This window comes from Acomys russatus, chromosome 7, assembly GCF_903995435.1.
Source record: "Acomys russatus chromosome 7, mAcoRus1.1, whole genome shotgun sequence".
Taxonomy (NCBI): domain Eukaryota; kingdom Metazoa; phylum Chordata; class Mammalia; order Rodentia; family Muridae; genus Acomys; species Acomys russatus.
In genome coordinates, this window is record NC_067143.1 from 16,577,335 (window position 1) to 16,597,429 (window position 20,095).

Here is a 20,095-nt window from a genome sequence, read left to right on the forward strand (position 1 = left end):
GAACTGCTGCTCTAGAAAGACCCTATTTCCAAGTGTAGTCTGAGATAGTAGGGGATAGGACTTCAGCATAAACACTTAGTGGAACACAACCCAGCCCATAATATTAGGAAAGACTGGCAAGAAATATGTAGCATATATTATATTTCCCACAGTGGGATTGTATGAACTGCACATAAGCATAAGTATGCAGACTTTTATCATGAAGAGAATACAGCCTGCGTTTTTTTTGAGAGATCCTTGGTCTATGGCGGCAATATGGTGCCTTGTGAACTGTTCTTTTACAAATCATTGCCAGTGTGGAGTTTCACAGGGTCTGCCTAAGACAGGAATCCCTGCACCTGCAGGGTCTTTCCTTCAGAGCCTTATTTTTCTACATATCCTGAAGGGGGTTGCTCCTCTTGCTTACAGCCTATCCAGTGTCTCACTGAAGACTGCCCTTGGAGGTTATCTCTGTCTGGGAATCTCCTTTAGGACACACATGCCCCCTCGATTACTGTTCTAAAAGTGAGATCTACTGAGCAGGCCAAGCTGAGCTTTCTGAGTTTTGATACTATGTACAAACTCATCAAAGATTGTGCCGCTGAACTCTGTTGTCTATAGTCACTGTCCTGGAATGGATCCTAAGACCACCTGATTTGGCTTTCCCATTGGACTCAAAGCCTTACCCATGGGCTTGAGTATATCTATTGTGATGGAAAATGTCTGTCAAAAGGACCAGCTCTTTTAAATTGCTTTGTACTTTCTGTAGAAACTCAGGAATGGTGTTGATGAAGAAGGGAAATTAAAGGCAAATGCTTCTAATGATATAAACTCAGGGTGTGACCTTTAGAAAAGGAACTATAAATGTGCTTAACATATTTAATATGTTTGACATCAAGTTGATATTTCTCTAAGTTTGGAAGCAATCAGACTGGTAATTGGCAAACAAGATGGGTGGTGGATTGTCACTTCTGTGCCTTATCTCAGAACTATCCATCTCTGGGTGGGGTGGGGTGAGAGGGGAATCTTAGTGTGACCAGGGAGCCATATATAGTATGTCTACATGATCATTACAGTGGACTCAGAAGCACATTTTGCTGTGTTGGGGGTGTGGTCAACTACTTGATTGCCACTGCTCACAGCATGCTCTCTAGTGGTTTTCTCTCTCTATTCCAGAATAGATGCTACATTTAAATCTTATTTTATAATGGCCAGTGCTGTGCTTTGTACATAGTTGGTTTGGTGGATCTTGAATTAGTACAACATAAGAAAATAGAGGCTCAAAGTGGAAGAAACATCAGGAATGCTGGTGTGTACCTGCAGTTTCAGCTACCTGAGTTTTGGGGTGGGGTCATTAGATCCCAGAAGTTTGAGGCCAGCTTGAGCAGCACAGCCTCTGTATCAAGAGACAGTGACCCAGACAGACAGATGAGAGGAGAGAGAAAGGGAGGGGAAACGGGGAAGACTCTGAAGGTGGCACTTGTAGCAGGCAGCCCTTGAAGTGTGTGGGGATTCCTTCAAACCTAGTGTAGAATTCAGCTGAAAACGATCTATGCTCTATACTTAGCATCTAAGAAATGGTTAAAAATGACCTTTGTGTTGGATCAGTGGGTTTTTTTTTTCCAGTGATCATGTGAACAACCTAAGTGGCTTCTGAAGGCTACTGAGGTTGGTGACTGTAACTGCTGTCATGGGCTTTTTCTTGATTTGGTGGGGACCTGGTCTCAGATTTATTTTGCAGACCCAACAGTGAAATGTGGCATTGCTCAGAGTCACTTCCAGGGCCCCCAGGTGCTATCATACTACGTTATGTCAGGTTCGATATAATTCTAGTTTGACAGGGTTTAAAGTTTTTAAATTATGTTTTTTTTTTTTTTTAAATTTCAAGCAAATAAACGTATCGTAGAGTTTACCACTACAATTAAGTTACACTTCTTGAAATGAAAAAATTGTGGCACATAACAAAATCTGCCATTGTAACTATTTTAAGTATGTCATTTAGTGTATTTAATGACTAGGTAGTATTCCAGATCTTTACCATTGCCAGGTGGAACTATATCCATGAAGAAATATTTTTTCCTCTTCCAGCCTTTTGTAACTCTAATATCTTTCTTCCTATGTAGATGTTTTAGATGCCTCATGAGTGGAGGCATATGATAGTCCTATTGTGAATCCTCAGGTCACTTGCACAAGACCTTCAAGGTTCACGTGCGTTCTTTCTTACGTCCTGGGTGATATCTCACTGCATGTGCCCTGTATTTGTCTGCCTGTCCGTCTGTGGGAGGAGGGGTTGATTCCACGTTGTGGCTACTATCATACTACAGTGAACAGAGGTGGCCTGTTGGAATCCTTACTTTCTGTTCTTTGGGGCAGAGGCCCGGGAGTGGTCATATTGACTATTTTCCAGTGGTGACGCCCATGGCATTTATGGTATCCACAGTGCTGAGCTCCTACATCATTGTCTAGTCCCTGAACATGCTTGTCAGCCCCAAATCATCCTCCCCACCTTGCTCACTAAGCAGTCAGTCTCCGTCTCCTGACCTTCCAGCCACAGTAGCTTTCTACGATCTGTCCCTATAGTTCTGCTATTCTGGCCATCTCAAATAGATTTATATGCATTTATAGCCTTAATCTTGGTCTTGAAAATAATTTGCAACCGTGAAAGAGTAGAAACAAAATTTAAATGATCTTCAAATACTCATCAGTCAAATTCAGCATAGTTGGATCTTGTCAACCATGTTAATCAGAGTCTCTCACTAGGGACGAACAGAAGTATGTGAATCGATACTGGAAAGAAATCCGAGTGGGCGACTTTGTCCGTCTTCGCTGCAATGAGATCATACCCGCGGACATTCTGCTGCTGTCATCCAGTGACCCTGACGGGTTGTGCCACATTGAGACTGCTAACCTGGATGGAGAGACTAACCTGAAGCGACGGCAAGTGGTCCGTGGCTTCTCGGAGCTTGTAAGTGGTCTGCATTCTCAGAGCACCATGGGCATCTGTCTCCTCTGTGAGCCTCTGTCGCTGGGCATCGGTCTCCCTGGCGAGCCTCTGTCGCTAGCCTGGGCCACTTTTCCTAGCAGACAGACAGTGAGAGTCTGATAGCTGCTCTTACTGCCTAAGCTATGGCCAACCTGATTCTGTGGGCATGGGGCTTTTTTCTGACTGATTTCCAGTGTACACTTAATGAGTTTCTCAGAATGATATTTAGACTTTGAATTGTGAGGGAACGTTCTGAAACAGCGTTTATTGAGTCATTGTGTCAGGTCACCAAATGGCAGCACAGCGGAGTCACGGCCTGTTCTATGTAGGTTGGGAACATTATCTCCTCAGGGGACTTTTTTGGTTCACCCTCAAATCTTCTAAAGTTGAGTTCTGCCTCAGATATGTTAACCAACAGCTACGAGTGGGGTTGAGTGAGAAGTCAGAAGGGAGGTTTTAGCCACGAACAAGCTTGAAAATGCAGAATCCCCAAGGGGGACTTTCCCACAGGTGTTTTTTTTTTTTTTTTTAAGATTTATTTATTATGTATACAATGTTGTGTTCTTATGTACATCTGCACATAAGGAGAGGGCACTAGATTTCATTATAGATTGTGAGCCACCCTGTGGTTGCTGGGAATTGAACTCAGGACCTTGGGAAGAGCAGCCAGTGTGCTTAACCTCTGAGCCATCTCTCCAGCCCCTGCTCCCACAGGTGTTCTTAAGAAATTACTGCCCCTTCTAAGTCTGCTAACAGCAGGGAAAAATAATGAGACACACATCTCCACACATCAGGAAGGGTCTAAAAGGAAGTAGGGAAGCCTCCTCCTAATGCTACGCACTCTACCCTGCTTTGCTTGTCTGAGTCACTCCTTCCGGTCTGGCCATTGCATGTACTGAGGATGCCTTGAAAAGTCAGTCAAAGACGGGGTCCTGCATTTAAGGGAGGATGTCACTGGAGATCTCTTCTGCCACATGAGGCCATTCTACCCACGCCTACAGTAGAGCTCTTTTGGGGCCTAGAACCAGGGCTAATGGGGCTGCTTTTAGCAGCTGGCTTTGTTTGATAGTTACAGAGCTGAAGGAAAGGCACTGCAGACATGGCAGGTGTGGTGGTTCTTTGATGAGGATTGCTGGGGGGCTAGGAGCCCGGCCTCCCACTTGTACAATGTATTGCAATTTACTTCACTCACTCCCATCAGTGGCAGAGATGCCACTTCACACTCCATGAAGGCCACCGTGTGTGTGTGTGTGTGTGTGTGTGTGTGTGTGTGTGTGTGTTTAAGTGGAGCACTCATCCCAGGCCTGAAAAGCTGCCAAGCCTGTTTCTTAGGGTCCTCCATTCAATTTCTGGCCTTGCCTTATAATTATGCTCTCCTGAATTTGGTAGTCATGAGGGTCCACCAACGCAGCTGTATGTCTTTATGTCCAGGTTTCTCCACCTGGACCACTATGTCCCAGAACATGAAGCCTCTGTCTCCTCTTCCTCCTCCTCCTCCTCCTCCTCCTCCCTCCTTCTTCTTTCTCCTTCTTCTGGGTTTCTCTGTGTAGCCTTGGCTGTCCTGGACAAATATGTGAGTGGGGAACTAACACTGCAGCATTGACAGCTATAAGGGACACAAGTCCCCGTCCATTTCTCACCATCTCACTGGGAAGCAGGATAAAGTGGGATGGAGTACAAAGAACAGTGTGTAGAGGATGAGGCGGTATTGGAGGTTGGTGTGGTTGCTGCCCAAATGAGCAGACTCACGTACCCCAAAATGTTTGTAACATTGCCTAAAGCCTTACTCCTGTTTGACGAGTAAAAAGCGAGCATATCTGTGCAGGGCAAGTGGGATAGATGTGGCTAAGGTTTGAGGGCTTGTGCAGCAGAGAGGTTCTCGGGAAGGGTAGCAGTCAGGCACGGGAAGAGGATTTCTCGAAGGAAAGAGGAAGAGGAGAAGGAAAGAGGCCACCGCGGGTTAGATGGAGTAAGAAGCACATGGCCATCAGCGGCGTGGATGGAGGATTTGGCCCAGATGAGGAACATTAGCAAGTATTTGGGATTATAGATGGGAGGCAGCTTGATAGAAATTATTAGAAGCAGATGGCATGGGATTTTGGCAGAGAGATATGGAAGGTAGTTTAGGGATTAATATCTGTCCTGCCCCAGGTGAACCAAGGCTATTTTAAAATATAACAGGTGTCACTGTTTTTATTGATTGGTTGTGGGTTAGAAAATACCACTGTAGTAATTATAGCATAATAATAAACATTTATTAGGCCATACTTCTAAATTAATGACAACAAGGCAACTTAAGTGAACAGGTGTGAGTATCAGAGGTTGAAGGAAAGATGATGCTTTGCAAAGCCAGGAGTAGAGTGTCTGTGGGAGGGATGGCCTCAATACTGACTCCTTAACTCTCAAGAACTTGCTCACCTCGTATCTTTACCCTTCAACTTCTGAAGTCATCTAAACCTCCCACCCTCTTATTTCCCAACAGCAACTGTGACACTTCGCATCTATATCATGCTTTGCGTAAACAAGTCAGGTGAAAGTAGGATGCTTAAGATTCGAAGATGGTGTGATGGCTTATATTCATTTGATGGGTTTTTGAACCACCATGGAAACAAATCTCTGGGAATGTTGGTGAGGGGTTAAGTGGTTCATTGAAGTGAGAGACCCACTTTAACCCCATGGCGTGGGGTTCTGGACTGAGCAGAAAGGAGAAAGCAAGAGGAGCACCGGCATCCATTAGGCTCCACTTCCAGACTGAGGATGCAGAGGGACCAAGCTGCCTCCTGTGTCTGTTGCCATGACTGTTGAGAGTGCCATGGCAGACTGTATCTGTGGAACGGCAGAAGTGGGTTTCGTCATAACAGGAAAAGTAACTAATGCAAATAGTTGTTCTCTATCACCCTCTAGGGACACTTGAGGAAGTAAATAGAACAGCCATACTCTAGTCAAATTGGGTCAAACTAACACCTAAATAACTCCCACTATTTAGTAACAGTTTCTTTGACAGCAGCAACATTCTTCAAGATGTATGTACATTTTGGTTTTCATATTGATGTATTTTTTCCACTTTCAGAATTACTGTGTATACGCTATAATTCTGAAACTCATGAATCTTTTTTTCCCAGTATGGAAAGTGAAAAGCCTTTAAAAAAGCCTTTGACTTTTAAATGCCCAACAACTGAGAAACCATGGCTCTCATAGTAGCATTACAATGTAAGTTCTCTTTATTTAAGTTTTTTTAAAAAATTAAGTTACAGAAACATGAATAATGGACCATGGCCTGGATCTTGATTCATGTCAGATTCAAAGCAATATTTTACCAATTTGATAGATAGTAAACTGGAAACTGTAGACTTCAGGAAAACTTAAATTAGAGGGGATTTATATTTGTATTTTATAAGAATAATAGCTGACCTTGTCATTTTCACAGGGCATGAGTATATCATTAGAATCCAATCAGGAGACAAGTCATACACATGATTACATCAGAGAAAGTTTTTGTTGTTGATGTTTGTTTGTTTTTCAAGACTGGGCTTCTCTGTGTAGCCTGTGGCTATCCTGTATCTCTCTGTAGACCAGGCTGGCCTCAGACCCACAGAGATTTGCTTGCCTCTGCCTCTTATGGGTTGGGATTACAGGTGTGCACCACCACACTCAGCTATGTCAGAGACAGTTTACAAAGGATTTTTGTGTGTTCTTGTGGCACTAGTAATGGAGCACAGTGTACTGCACTCACTGGGCAGGTGTTCTGCCTCAGAATTAAAACTCCAGCACAGACATGAAGCAAACTTAATGTGACATAAGCAGAAAAGAGGTATAGGAGTAGCTGTTGCAGGTAGCAGGTCTAAGACACCACTTCCTGCTCAGGAGACTGCCATAGCTTATGGGAGAGAGGGACTACTGAGGGGCTCCATTCTTGGGACTTGCTGCAAGTCTAACACGTCAGGTAATAGAGAACTACCAAGCTTGGGAATTTGCTGGATACTGTTGGAGGCTCTGATCACTGGCCACTGGGGAGGATACACTCTATATTTTGCTAGGGTACACAGCCCTGGCAGCTGCAGTGAGCCATACTCAAGATGGGTAGATGTCTCCTAGAAAGTTGCCCCAAGGAGCCCTAGCCTTTGAATACAAGAGGCAAGGTGAGATTGTAGGTAGAAGCAGCCTTGCTTGGGATGGCTAAATCTAGGAGAAACTTGAAGTGAGCCCCCAACCATTCTCATATTCTCTCTCTCTCTCTCTCTCTCTCTCTCTCTCTCTCTCTCTCTCTCTCTCTCTCTCTCTCCTCTCCTCTCCTCTCCTCTCCTCTCCCTCCCCTCTCTCCTCTCCTCTCCCTCCCCTCTCTCCTCTCCTCTCCTCCCTCTCCTCTCCTCTCCCTCCCCTCTCTCCTCTCCTCTCCCTCCCCCCTCTCTCTCCCTCTTCCTCTCACACACTTTCCAGCTGGAGGTATTCCTTTACTTTGCCACCTTCCACCAGCGCCCTCTACTGACAAGATAGAATTTAGCATCTCTCCTATACATTATCATACATGTTAGATAAAGTGTTCATCTGTTTATAGAGACTGTCAGGCCTTGGAATTTACGGAAAAAGAACTAACTCAAGTCTACCAGATGATGCTCCTGTTGGGGCCTGAAGTTGGAAAACGTACTCATCCTTGGCTGTCAAGGGATGCTTTTATGATGAAGGGCTTGGACCTAATCTGAAGGCTAGAATGAAGGTTAAGATGTTATTTTGGAAGCTGCTAACCTGCACTGCTGGCTCACTCAGGAATTTAAGTTTTATTCCTTCTCAAGTCTCTGAGGGGCACTGAAGACCAGATAGTATAGTTTTACAATCAAGTTTAATTGGATAGGGGATAAGATCATTTTAGATCAAGATAAAGTAGTTAAGTTATTAGAGTTGAGATAGGATAGATATTAAATTTCATTCAGAAATTTAGACCCAACAAGACAGGGAAGACATTTACTTCAAGCTGGACAAATACAAATAGCCAAACCACTATGAATGTAACATGTATAGAACTCATGGTTCTCATGATTGTCACATGGTTCTTCCTGCTGTATGTAGTTTGTTTTATACATGTGGAATAAAATAAATGTATTTTTAAAAAAGAAGAAAAAAAGATATTAGGTCTCCATTGCCGTCATACAGACTTACACACAATGTGAGTGGTAGAAATGTGCATATTTAATCAAGAGTATCAGGTACAACTGAACATAGTTGAGGGGCTGTGAGACGGGCAGGAGGTGATGGGCATGCCCCACCCAGACCTGATATAAGGATGAGGATCCAGACAGAGTGGATGGCTCCACCACCAAGATAAACGTTTGGTTTAAAACTTGGAGTTGAATGATAGCATCCAAGAATTCAGAAAGGTATCCCAGGGCTAAAAATTGCACTCAGGTTTATGAGTCACATTTATGCTGCTCTCTTAGGAGCCAGACCTTAACATATCTTTGCAAACATTATTTTTAAAAAATTATTATTTAAAAAAAATACGTGTTTCAAAAATGAATCCTATGAAATAATGACCATCCCAGTGTGTTACCAGTGTGAAATACAGAAGGCAAGGCACAGATTCTGCCTACCACCTTTTTTCATCCTTGCTCTGGAGCAAGGAGGGCTGTCTGAACTGTCAGGGAGGGGTCAGAATCATTCAGGTTTTCTGTGTTCCAATCCCTTCACTGAGACCTGCAGGCCTGGCCTGGCCTGAGGCTGTATCGACTCCTCCTAAGCCCAGGAAAGAAGTTCTAGTTTACCTCTAATAGTCGCCTGGGCAGCTCTGCAGAAGCAGGCAATGTCTAAGCATCTCATCCTATACAACACTGTTCTTTGCAAATTTTGTTTCATTCGACAAGTATTTATTGAGCATCTGTTAGGCATCAAAGCTTCATTTATCAAAACTACATGCATTCTTCTTCTCCTGGTACTCATATCGTCTATGTAAATAAGTGAACTGGGTAGATGGTTGAAGTGGTAAACGGAAGGTGGAAATAACAAAACAGAAGTAGGGTCATGAACCATAGGGTGTGGGTGGGCAGTGGGTGGTGGGCAGTTCAGATGATGGTGAGAAGAGGAAGGCAGGGCAGTCCAGGAGTTTCCTTTGGAGAATAGCTCTCCAGGAGTGGTTTCTTTGTCAGTTTGTTTTAGCAAAGGAATGTGTTCTGATGGTTTTTCTTGAGTGGGTGTGTGTGTGTGTGGATAATAAATTTCTATTTATAAGTGGGTGTGAGTATATATGTTTGTGTTTGTCTGTACGCGAAAACGTGTGCACATGAGTTTGTACAAATACAGCTACACAGTACAAGTAATATATTGTCTTTTTATGTGATAATTTTGCATGACTTTTGTATTTTATTTAATTAATTAATTTTTAGAGATAAGGTGTTGTTATGTAGCTCAGGTCAACTTCAAGCTTGTGATCTTCTGGCTTCTGCTTCTTGTACTGCTGGGGTTACAGGCATGTACCAGTACACTTGACTTGCATTACTTTTAAATTTACAGAAGAATAAATAATGTTTTCTGTATTGATAACACTGTCTTCTAGAAACAGTGGGTCTCTAAGATAATGTTCTGAGGAACACTGCCTTCAGTCTTGTCATTGACGTGGCTGTGATGGCCAGCCATTAGGTCAGTGTGCCCAGACTGTCCATCCACTACAAAGTGACTACAGAACACTCTGTTCCTTGTTGAAGGGCCCTGCCTGGTGTCATTTGGGTCCCAGATATTTTGGGAGCAGAGTGCTCAATAGGAGGAAACTTATCCATGTCCCCAGAACCATAGCAGAGGCCAGCTCACTGCATTTTAGTTATAGCCATTGTTTCTTAGTTCTACAAACCTACCCCTGCATTTCTTCCACATGGTCCTGTTTAGTTTTTTTTGTGGCCTCCAAAGGGAACACTGCGTTTAGGCTCACATGTTTGGTGAGTGAGTCTCACCCATCCATAGGTAGAGGAGATGGAAGTAGTGAGAAGCTTTCCTCATGATGAGACTGTAAACCAGACCTTACAAGACATGAGACTGACTTCAGAAAACGCTGTCATCTACTCAAGTGTGTATGAAACCACGATATATCTGACAAGGTTAGATTTAATAGTGACATAAAATCAGAGCCTTACACTTTATTTATGCTAATGAGTGACTCCTGTGCTGAAGAGTTACTTAAGGCCCCCTTGAGAATCTTAAGTAAGCTGAGATTGGAACCCAACCAAACTTCTCTTGCCTTTCAGATTCAGTAAAGCAATTTTTAGTCACTCAATGTACGTGTCAGAATACCTTACTCCCCACTGTTCCTCATCTACTAAAGGCCAAGAAATGTGGATGTCACTGACTGTGATGAGAAATGTTCTCCCCTGGGCTTCAAGGAGCAGTTACTTAGCGGCATCAAGTCAAAAGCCCATAGGTTAGGAATTGGCCCAGAACCATTTAAAGATATTCTCTCTCATCTGTCTCTGTCTGTCTGTCTGTCTGTCTGTCTGTCTGTCTGTCTGTCTGTCTATCTATCTTATCTATGTATCTGTCTCTTTCTCTCTTACTAGCGGTACTTAGGATATATGGATATATGAATATATGTGTATATCTACAGCCAGGAATCTACTGTGCCTCCCACTACAAGGATTCAACTAAGCAAAAATGTTTAATTTAAACATTGTCTTTGAGTTAAAAGAATAAATAATTCTTATTCACCTGGACTGGCTGACTTTCACCAAGGGCACCTGTCATGAGCTGAAAGTAAGCTTTTTTCATTGTGTTGTAAGAAGGGCTAAGTAAGGTCAACTTCAAAGGCTTACAGACCTAGGCTTGTTTTGGACAAAACATCAAATGATTGGCTTGCTCATCCGGCCTTTATCAAGCATGAGGAGCCTTGAGCACCAGGCAGGAAATTCTCCAGGGCAGACTCTGTGTCTTTGCCTTGGCTCAGGGAGACCCTGTGGGCTGTTGTCATTTCACTTAGAAAGGCTGGAAAGGTATTATGTAGAGTCAGATTCTGAGGCTAAAATCAGACTGTCTGTCCCAGCATTAAAATCAAAAGATCCCCCAGGGAATGGGAAAGAGGATCTGGAGTTCAGTGTCATCCTCAGCTACCTAGTGAATTTGAGGCTAGCCTGGGTTCCTTCTCTTTCACTGGAACAAATGCTTGAGATAACCAACTGATAAGACAGACAGGCTTCTTTCGATTCATAGTTTGGGAGGTGTCAGTTCATGACCTGTTTGTTCAGTAGATGTAGTAGGAGCACAAGACCGAGCAAAATTACTCACCCGTTGCCAGGAAGAAAAGAGGGAGAGGAAGGTCTTGGTGGTCCCACTGTCCCCCACTGACCTAATTTCTTCCAAATGGCCCAGCGTCTTAGAGATTCTATCAGGGCCTAATCAGGGCCCGGTGGTATCATGCATGCAGGAGACCAAGCCGGGTAACATTTAGGTGATACTTTCAGTTTACACTGTGGCATTTTCTGGTAAAGTGTCAAGGCCTTCTAGCACTTTCTAGCAGTAGCAGCTGTACTCCTTTCACCCACTGTGTGCCACATCCTTTTGTTCACTGACTTTTTAAAGTTTTTGCTTATATTGAAAACAGATTTTCCTCGTACAATATATTCTGATTATGGTTTCACTTCCCCCTACTTCTCCTATTTCCTCCCCTTCCCCCCTCTCACCCAGATCCATACCCTTTCTGTCTCTTGGTAGAAAACAAACAGGCATATAAAGAACAATAACGAAATACAGTAAGCTAAAACAAAACAAAAACCAAATCTGGATAGGACAAAACAAGCAGAGGGGAAAAAGACAAGAAACACATAGCTGCAGAGCCACACATTTCCACACACAGGAATCCCACAGAAAAACATAATATATACATAAAAGGGACTCGTAAGGTTTAAAAATGTGCTCTGACTCAACATTATGAGACAAAGACCTTTCAGTGATGCCACTGAATTCACCTTGTGTTGGCCATCGGCCTACCCTTAAAAGTGGTTTGTTTCCACACTGAGATTCCCTGTGAGAAAACCTAATTTTTCAGTTGCAAGTGGTTATCAGTTGGAGATTGCTTCCGAGTTAGGGATGCTAGCTTGTGTCTACTCCTTTTAGCTCTAAGACCATCTGTGCAGGCTGCCACAGTCTCTGAGTTTATATATGCATCCTCTGTGCTGTATTTAGAAGGCCTTCTTTCCTTGTTTTGCATCCACTCTGGCTTGCATTTTTTTTTTTTTTTTTAACGTCCTCCTCCATAAAGTTCCCCGAGCCTAGAGGGAAGAGATTTGTTGGAGACATTCCGTTTAGTGTGGAGTATTTCAAGGTCTCCCATTCTCTGCATATCTTCTGCCTGTACCAGTTTCTGTGTTTGTTCCCATTTGCCGCAGAAGGAAGCCTCTCTGATGATGGCTGAATAAGGCTCTGATCTGTGTGTATAGCAGAGTTTTATTGCTATGTTCCTTTGGCTTTCCCCATAGGTCCCTGACCTATTTACTCTCAGGTTCTTGTCTGCTAAAGCAGCGTTGGGTATGGCTTCCATTTCATAGAGTGGGCCTTAAATCTAGTCAGATATTAGTGGATTAGTCCCACAAGCTTCTCATCACTATTGGTCCAGCGTTATCATGCTTCAGGTCCCCAGAAATGGATGAGTATTCCCCTTACTACACATTCCTGCCAGCATGACTTGCCATTTGTTTTATTGATCTAAGAAGAAAGCTCAAAGAAGTTTTGGTTTGCCTTTCCCTGATGACTAAAGATGTTGAACATTTATTTTTTATTATTTTTAAGTTTAAAAAAATTATTATTATGTATACAGTGTTCTGCCTGCACATACACCTACAGACCAGAAGAGGGCATCAGATCACATTATAGATGGCTGTGAGCCACCATGTGGTTTCTGGGAATTGAACTCAGGACCTCTGGAGGAGCAGTCAGTGCCCTTAACCTCTGAGTCATCTCTCCAGCCCGGATGTTGAACATTTCTATAAGTGCTTCTCAATCACTTATGTTTCTTCTTTTGAGAATTCTGTTTAGATGCACACACTTAATTAATTAATTAATCTACTTTATATCCTGGTAGTAGCCCCACTCCTCCTCACCTTCGAGTTATATACTATTTTTAAATTTGGTTGTTTTTTTCTTGAGGTCCAGTTTTGTGAGTTCTTTATATATTTTGGGTATCAGTCCTCTATTGGATATAGAGTTAGTAAAAATCTTTTCCAGTTCTGCAGGCTGCCTTTGTCTGAGTGATTTTGGCCTTTTCTGTGGAGAAGCCTTATAGTTTCATGAACTCAATGATTGTTGATCTTAGTGTGTGTGCTGATGGTGTTCTGTTCACGAAGTCTTGTCCTGTGCAAATGAGTTTAAGACTGTTCTCTACTTCCTCTTCCATCAGATTCCCTGTGTCCTGGCAAGTTTTTGGTCCATTTGAAGTTGAGTTTTGTGATAAGTATGGACTTTTCTACATGAAGACATCCAGTTTGAACAGCACCATTTGTTAAAAGTGCTGCTTTGTCTTTTCCAGAGTATATTTTTGGCTTCTTTATGGAAAAAATCAGGTGTCCATAGGTGTGTGAATTTGTATCTGGTCTTCAATGTAACTTCCCTAATGAATGTATCTGTTTTTCATTTGTTTGTTTTTTGTTTTGGTGCCAATACCATGTTGTTTTTATAAGAATTGCTCTGATATACAGTTTGAGGTCAGGGATGATAACACCTCCAGCAGTTCTCAACAACTCTAAGAAAGGATTTCTCTTCTTGTCCCGTGAGGACACAGTTTTGCTGGCATGTTACTTGGGTGAAAACAATAAGAAATGCCCCTGAGCTTCCCAGGTATAGCAGTCTCTCCAGAACTATGGCCCTCGGCTAGAAACATGGGTGGTGCCGACTCTTCCCAACATAGACTAAGCACACAAAAGCTCAGTTGTTGTATCAGAAAATGCTCAGAGGAATGGAGGAGAAAGGCTGTGTGTCTACCCAAAGGAAAGTGACGCCCAGTGCGATGGTGCAGATGGTCCTCTGGGTTCATATGACAGCCTGCAGACCCCAGGGCCTAGCACTGATCAGGGATCTCTGCTCATTTTCAGTTTCCATGTGGAGGAGTCTAGGAGCAGAGTTACCTGCTGACATGTGTCAGCTGTAAGCTCTCAGAGCTGTTACAGCTGGAGTCATGGGCAGAGTGGGTGGAGTCTCCCACACACATTTTTTAAGACTCCTAACACAAAGAATTACTCATTCTGGAACTTAAACCCGAATTTATTGCTCACAGTTCTGGAGAGCAGAAGTCAGGGGTCAAGACCTAGGGCTTTATAAGGTTGGCTCTCTCTGAACTTCTCTCGTTAGCTTGTGTGTAGCCACTTCTTCCTGTGTCTTCACAGGGTCTTTCCTCTGTGACCTCATCTGTCTTTATAAGAACAACAGACATTATAGATCAGGGCCTACTCTAAATCTCCATTTTTAACTCCTTCACATCTTCAAAGGCTCATTCCATATAGATGGTCATGTTTGGTGGTTCTACATAGGACTTTGAAAGGGTGTGTAATTCAACCGCCACAGTGTATTTCCAGAGAGAACTTTACTCTGTGAATGGCGCACTGTCACCTTGGTCATCTCCATGACCTCTCAGAGTTCATTCCAGCTTGCTCTGCTCGCAGATGCAGAAAGGGCCTTTTCTTGTTGAATTTCTGGCTGGGAATTTCAGCGGTTATGGAGGAGAACCTTGGCACGGTAATACTTGCTGCCGTCTCCCGGGGAGCTGATTGCCACTGTAGGGTGCTGTTTACTGAAGTCTCTGGATGACAGGGCATTGGTAGGAGGCAGAATCTACTGTAGGACACTTTTCAGAACTTCAGCTAGAGGGTATTTATTTATTTACTGGTTTTTCGATATGTATCATTTGCGTAAGTCAAACTATTAGTAGCCAGGACAGAACTTCTTTTTACCAAGTATTTTCTGTAGAAATAGTGAAAGGAAGCCTTTCAATCTCTGGCTAAAATCTACTTTTAATCATACAGTTTCCTTGTTGGAAGACTCATTTCCAGTGGAGGAGAGATCTTGTGTTTTCCTAGCTAGTGTTTGTTTTACATTGTAAAAAGAGCCGGGCCTTGGATTGACTTGTTCCCTCAGTTAATGAAAAAATAGCAAGCAAAGATGTGCTGAGAGTCCGTTTAGAATCCTGACCCGGTGTTGGAGGCAGGCAAGGTGCCGCTGGGCTGGAGGAGTGGCGTATATCTATGACTTGGGTCCCTGTTCCACTATAAGCCCATGTTTCTCGCTCCACGTCTGTGAAATAAGGGCATTAGGAAGCATGAACATTGTTTTAAACAAATGGAACAATTTCTCTCTGATAACACCACTCACCCAATGTCCACAGTTATCTGTGTCATGAGCCCTGGGGAGCTCTTAAGTGCTGACCTCTTTCTCCTCTACTGGGTTGGTCCTTGACAGACAGCATTCTGTTTGTGGCCTGGTCGTTTCACAATCAAGGTCGCTCCACAATCAAGGTCGCTCCTGCATCTGAAGTCCCACTGACCCCCTTGTGCTCAGATCACCTTGCCTGTGGTGGTGGTTACTGTTTGCCCATACACACCTGCTACTGATAGCGGGATGAGAACCTGTCTGCCCCAGAAGGCCCCTTCACTACATGGAAGAGAGGCCCCCTAGCTCTTTATAAGCAAACAGGACTCACTATTGTGAGGTCCTGCCCTGTAGGTCATGCCCTGGAATTGTTCTGGGTTCAAAAGGGTCCATGCTTGAGGCAGTGTGTGGCTGCTTTCCTGTGTTACAAGCGAGGGGCTAGCTTTAGAGAGGTGGCACTTTTTAGTCACATTGCAAGCTCAGCATTGAGGCTCCAGAGACTGGTTCCTACCACATGTGTCTTCTGCTTCCTGTCTTATTTCCTTTCTTATATATTTGCTGTCCTGTCTATCCTGCATGTTGAAGACAGGACAGCCTGGCCTGGCTCCTTCAGTGGCCTTCTCAAGAGTTCTACCTCATGCCATGTAGTCTTGGTCTCTGTAGTCAGCTCATGCTTTGCAGCAGCTGCTGTCAGGATGTCATGCCCAAATAATAGATCTGACCTTGGAACTCTGGCTTATGGGCCTCACTGGAAAGAGGCGCTCTGAGCTTTCTAGTGAAATAAAGGAATAGCTCTCTAGACCAGCACAGGTGGAAGGTGATTCGGTTACCGTGCACAAATCTGACTGCAATACGCTGCGGAACTGAATAGCCTGTCTAAGGGAAGCTGTGCATGCCAAAATCCAGGAAGAGCAAAATGCCTGTGCATATACATATCTTCCCATACAAACACAGCACATGTGAAGCTCACTTAGGGGCCACTGATTTGAAAAGAAGGTTCTACCAATTGAGGCTATTGACAAGACTCTCACTAGATTATTTCTGAAGTACTTTCGATGGGTGATGCATTGTGACTTGGTGTCTCACTGAGTAACAGCTCTGGTCCCCAACCTGGCTGTGCTCCTAGGGGTTTGGCAGAGGCATTGTGAGCCTTTGGCTGTTGAGCACACACAAGGAGCTCTAGGGTCGCAGAACAAAGAGGCCTGTCCCCCAGGCCTCAGCTTCCCTGCTTGGTATGGGAGACGGGACTCTTGTTTTTCCTCCCGAACTCCCATGGGGTAGAGGTCATAAGGAGACCTCCTGACATTGAAGGGGGTTGAGGTGCTCCACGTGGCCTGTTGCACAGCACACTACACATTCAGGAAAGGTGGGTGTGCATGTCAGCTAGGCAGACCAGAATGGAAAGTAGCTGTCCTCAAACAAGGCCCACAGAGTACTAGGGCCTCACAGTGAGCAGTGGTATGTACTGGTAGCTCTTAGGGCTCTCGGATAATAAGTCACCAGTAGAGGTGTGGCTGTGGTGTGGAGAAAGAGATAACCCTTGCTGTGTTTTTCATTTTCCACCTTTCATCTCTTGCTAGCCTGAGGAGTGGATAGAGCAGAAGAGGGAGGGGTCAAGTAGAAGCATTTGAAAGCAAACTGGAGTCTACATGTAGCTCTGAGAGGCTTCTTCACTCTCTCAGATTCGTGGAGCATCAGTCTCTGTAGTTGAAACTGGAAAAACAGAAGCCAAAGGCCAAACTGTTTTTCCTTTAGGTAGTAAACCTGAGCAGACATGACTCAGACCAAAGCCTTCTTATGCTGCAGAGAGCAAAACATCAGGAAACAGGAAGACTTTGGCTCCTGGCCTACACTTACATCACAGGGTTTCCTTCCAGGCAGAGGGAATGCCTGTGCTTTCAGTGCTTAGCACTGACACCCAAATCCCTCCTGTAGAGCTGTCATAAGAAAACTCCTGATTCTCAGATCAGAGGAGCAGAGCCAGTGGGCTGGAGTACTAGCTCCTGTAGCCCTAGCTCTTCTTAGGATATGTACGTAAAGCCCACACCTTCTGTAGCCTGTGGCTGCCTGTCTTTCTGCACCTTCCTGTTGGCCCACTAGAAGAGCACGGAAGGGAAGGTGTTGGTGGAGCCTAAGTAGGAGCCTGGCTGAATGCCACTTGAAGATAGGTGGGCTGAAACTCTGCTAAGGCAGGGTAAGTAAGTCCTCAATAGTTCCTCTCTCTCAAATATGTCTGTCAGATATATTGAGCTAGAAGGCTGAAGATGATGCTCCAACATTATAGAGAGTTTTGGGTGACTGTTCAGGCAGTAAATTGTGTCTGTAATTTTTTTCATTTTGGAAGCTGCTAACCTGCACTTCCAGTTCACTCAGGTAATTTAAGTTTTATTCCTTCTCAAGTCTCTGGTGGGTTGAAGCCCAGATACTTTAGTCTTACAGTTAAGCTTAGTTGGTTAGGGGTTAAGACTTTTTGGATCTAGGGAGATGTTTTAAGTTAATAGAAGTGAGATATGATAGATATTAATTTTCATTCAGAATTTTAGACTTAACAAGTTAGGAAAGATGTTTACTTCAAGGTTGCCAAATACAAATAGCCAAAACACTATGAATGTAACATTAATATAATTCCTGATTGCTTCATGGTTCTTCCTGCTGTAGTTTATTTTATTTATGTGTAATAATGTAAATGTATATGTTAAAAGAAACATAATAAAAATAAATTTTAAAAATTAAAAAAAGAAGAAGAAGATAGGCGGGCTGGTAAGCTGTGAAACCTGTCTCCCGCACCGGCTCTGTTATGATCCAGAGTAGTTATTGGATCCCTCTGGGCCTCTGTTTTAATACATACAAAATGGGCTGCCATGTGTTTGTCACCCGCCCTTAATACCTGCGGTTATTAAGCACTCCCATCATGGAAAGACTATGTTAGAGAGGAGTTGCCCGCTGACTGCCACAAGGAGAGCGAATCCGAACTTGTAGGTGAAGTGACAGAGAAAAGTAAAGACGAATCTGCCCTATCAGTGAACATCACCATCTGTGTGGGGCAGGTTGTTCAAGAAGTAAAAACAGAGTCCCAAAAGTCTAGGTACTTGGTGATACCTGGCCAGGGCTGTGGATTGTCACTCTATAGGACTTTAGATCAGGAGATGGTTGAATCACTCTGGACCCTGCCTTGCTTTGGAATCCGAAAGATTCTTGGCTCATGTGCATAGGGCAGGGCAGGCATCTTTGCAGTAAAGGTCATGTTGACAGAGGTGGGTTCCACCTCGTCCTAAAGGTGCATGTTAATTGCCATGTTTTCTAGCCACCAGTGAAATATCCATTCCTTTCTTGCTCTTTCCATAATTCACTAAGACATTTTTGTTTTTGTTTTTGTTTTTTTTTGGTTTGGTTTGGTTTGGTTTGGTTTGGTTTGGTTTTTTCAAGACAGGGTTTTTTCTGGGTAGCCTTGGCTGTCCTAGACTCACTTTGTAGGCCAGGCTGACCTTGAACTCACAGCGATCCACCTGCCTCTGCCTCCCACGTGCTGGGATTAAAGGCATGCGCCACCACTGCCCAGCTTTGTTTTGGTTTTTAAGCCACACACCTAGATCATCTTTTACAAACAACAACAACAACAACAACAACAACAACAACAAGTGTTCTTGAGAAGTTTTTTATATATATGTAAAATAATTTTTAAAGTTTTCCATACAAGTACCTTTAGGGATGCTTTATTCATATTTCTTATTAATTGACCCATGTAGGGAGAGCTTATTGCTGTCCTATTATATCCTATAAAATAGAAGGAACCTGTTTTCTGGGGCAAACTATCTTCCAGTTCATGCTGCAGAATCAGGTATTGTCGTGTTGCTGTGTCCTGGTCACTAACCTGCAGCTCATGTTCCATCCAGTTTCCTTAGAGTGGACTGGAACATACAGTGTTTGGCTAGAGCACCCACTCAAGCTCCCTCACGCAGTTGACCCTCACATGCGTGTTACTGGTATCTAGTGCTGTTTCTCTTGGAGTCAGTATAAGAAATGAAAGGGGAGGAATGTTTCTGAAACTAGTTGAGGGCCTTGGAAGAAGGACCATTCTACCACAGAAGCCTCTAGAGGGCTACCATGATCCTGGTTGCCCTCCTACTCTGCACCCATCACTGGAAACCCCGTGGTTTCCAGACTTTCCTGTCATATACCCTAAGCTTGAAAAGTGCCTGAGTGTCCATTTCCTTGTAAACTCCATTATGTGTGTTAGGTTAAGCCTGAAGGATATGAGAAATATAAAGAAGAATGATTCCAGAGAGGGGGCTAGCTTCCTCCTTGTCGCTATTTGGGGCCAGTGACATGCCCTCTGTCTCCCACTTGCTTTGTATGTACAATATGAGTTGGACAATACTGCCCATGCTGCCCTCAGGATCAGAGACAGATTTACAGTTTGCTATAGCTGAATATCTCTCCTGAACATTCTGCTGAAAACCAGTACGACACGATATGTTGATGCTATTTGAAGATGGGGCCTCTGGGAGGTAAGCAGAATTAGATGAGGTCATAAGGTAGAGTCCCCCCCCCCCCCCGCCCCAATGATATTAGTAGTAGAAGAAAATCGGCTCATAATGTCCCCTAGCATATTATGAAGTAGCAAGGAGGGTCTCACCAGATGTGCTTTTTGTGCTGTTGGGCTTTGTAGTTTCTTACCCAGTGTTTAATAGCTTTTGCTCAGTAAAACAGTAGTACAGTTATGAGTGCTTGTCATCTCTGTGCTGTCTACTATGGGTATTTCTAAGGACAGAGTGGTAACCACCCAGAGGAAGACTGGAAGATGGGAAA

General features: G+C 43.7%; 1 protein-coding gene across 1 annotated transcript in view; it reads left to right on the top strand.

The window, feature by feature from the left end:
• Atp10a (ATPase phospholipid transporting 10A (putative)) overlaps positions 1 to 20,095 on the top strand; it is a 173,853-nt gene that overhangs the window by 79,933 nt on the left and 73,825 nt on the right. Inside the window, exon 2 of the mRNA XM_051148651.1 lies at positions 2,740 to 2,944. Coding sequence (XP_051004608.1) covers positions 2,740 to 2,944 — 205 coding nt within the window. The remainder of the gene's footprint in view (positions 1 to 2,739; positions 2,945 to 20,095) is intronic.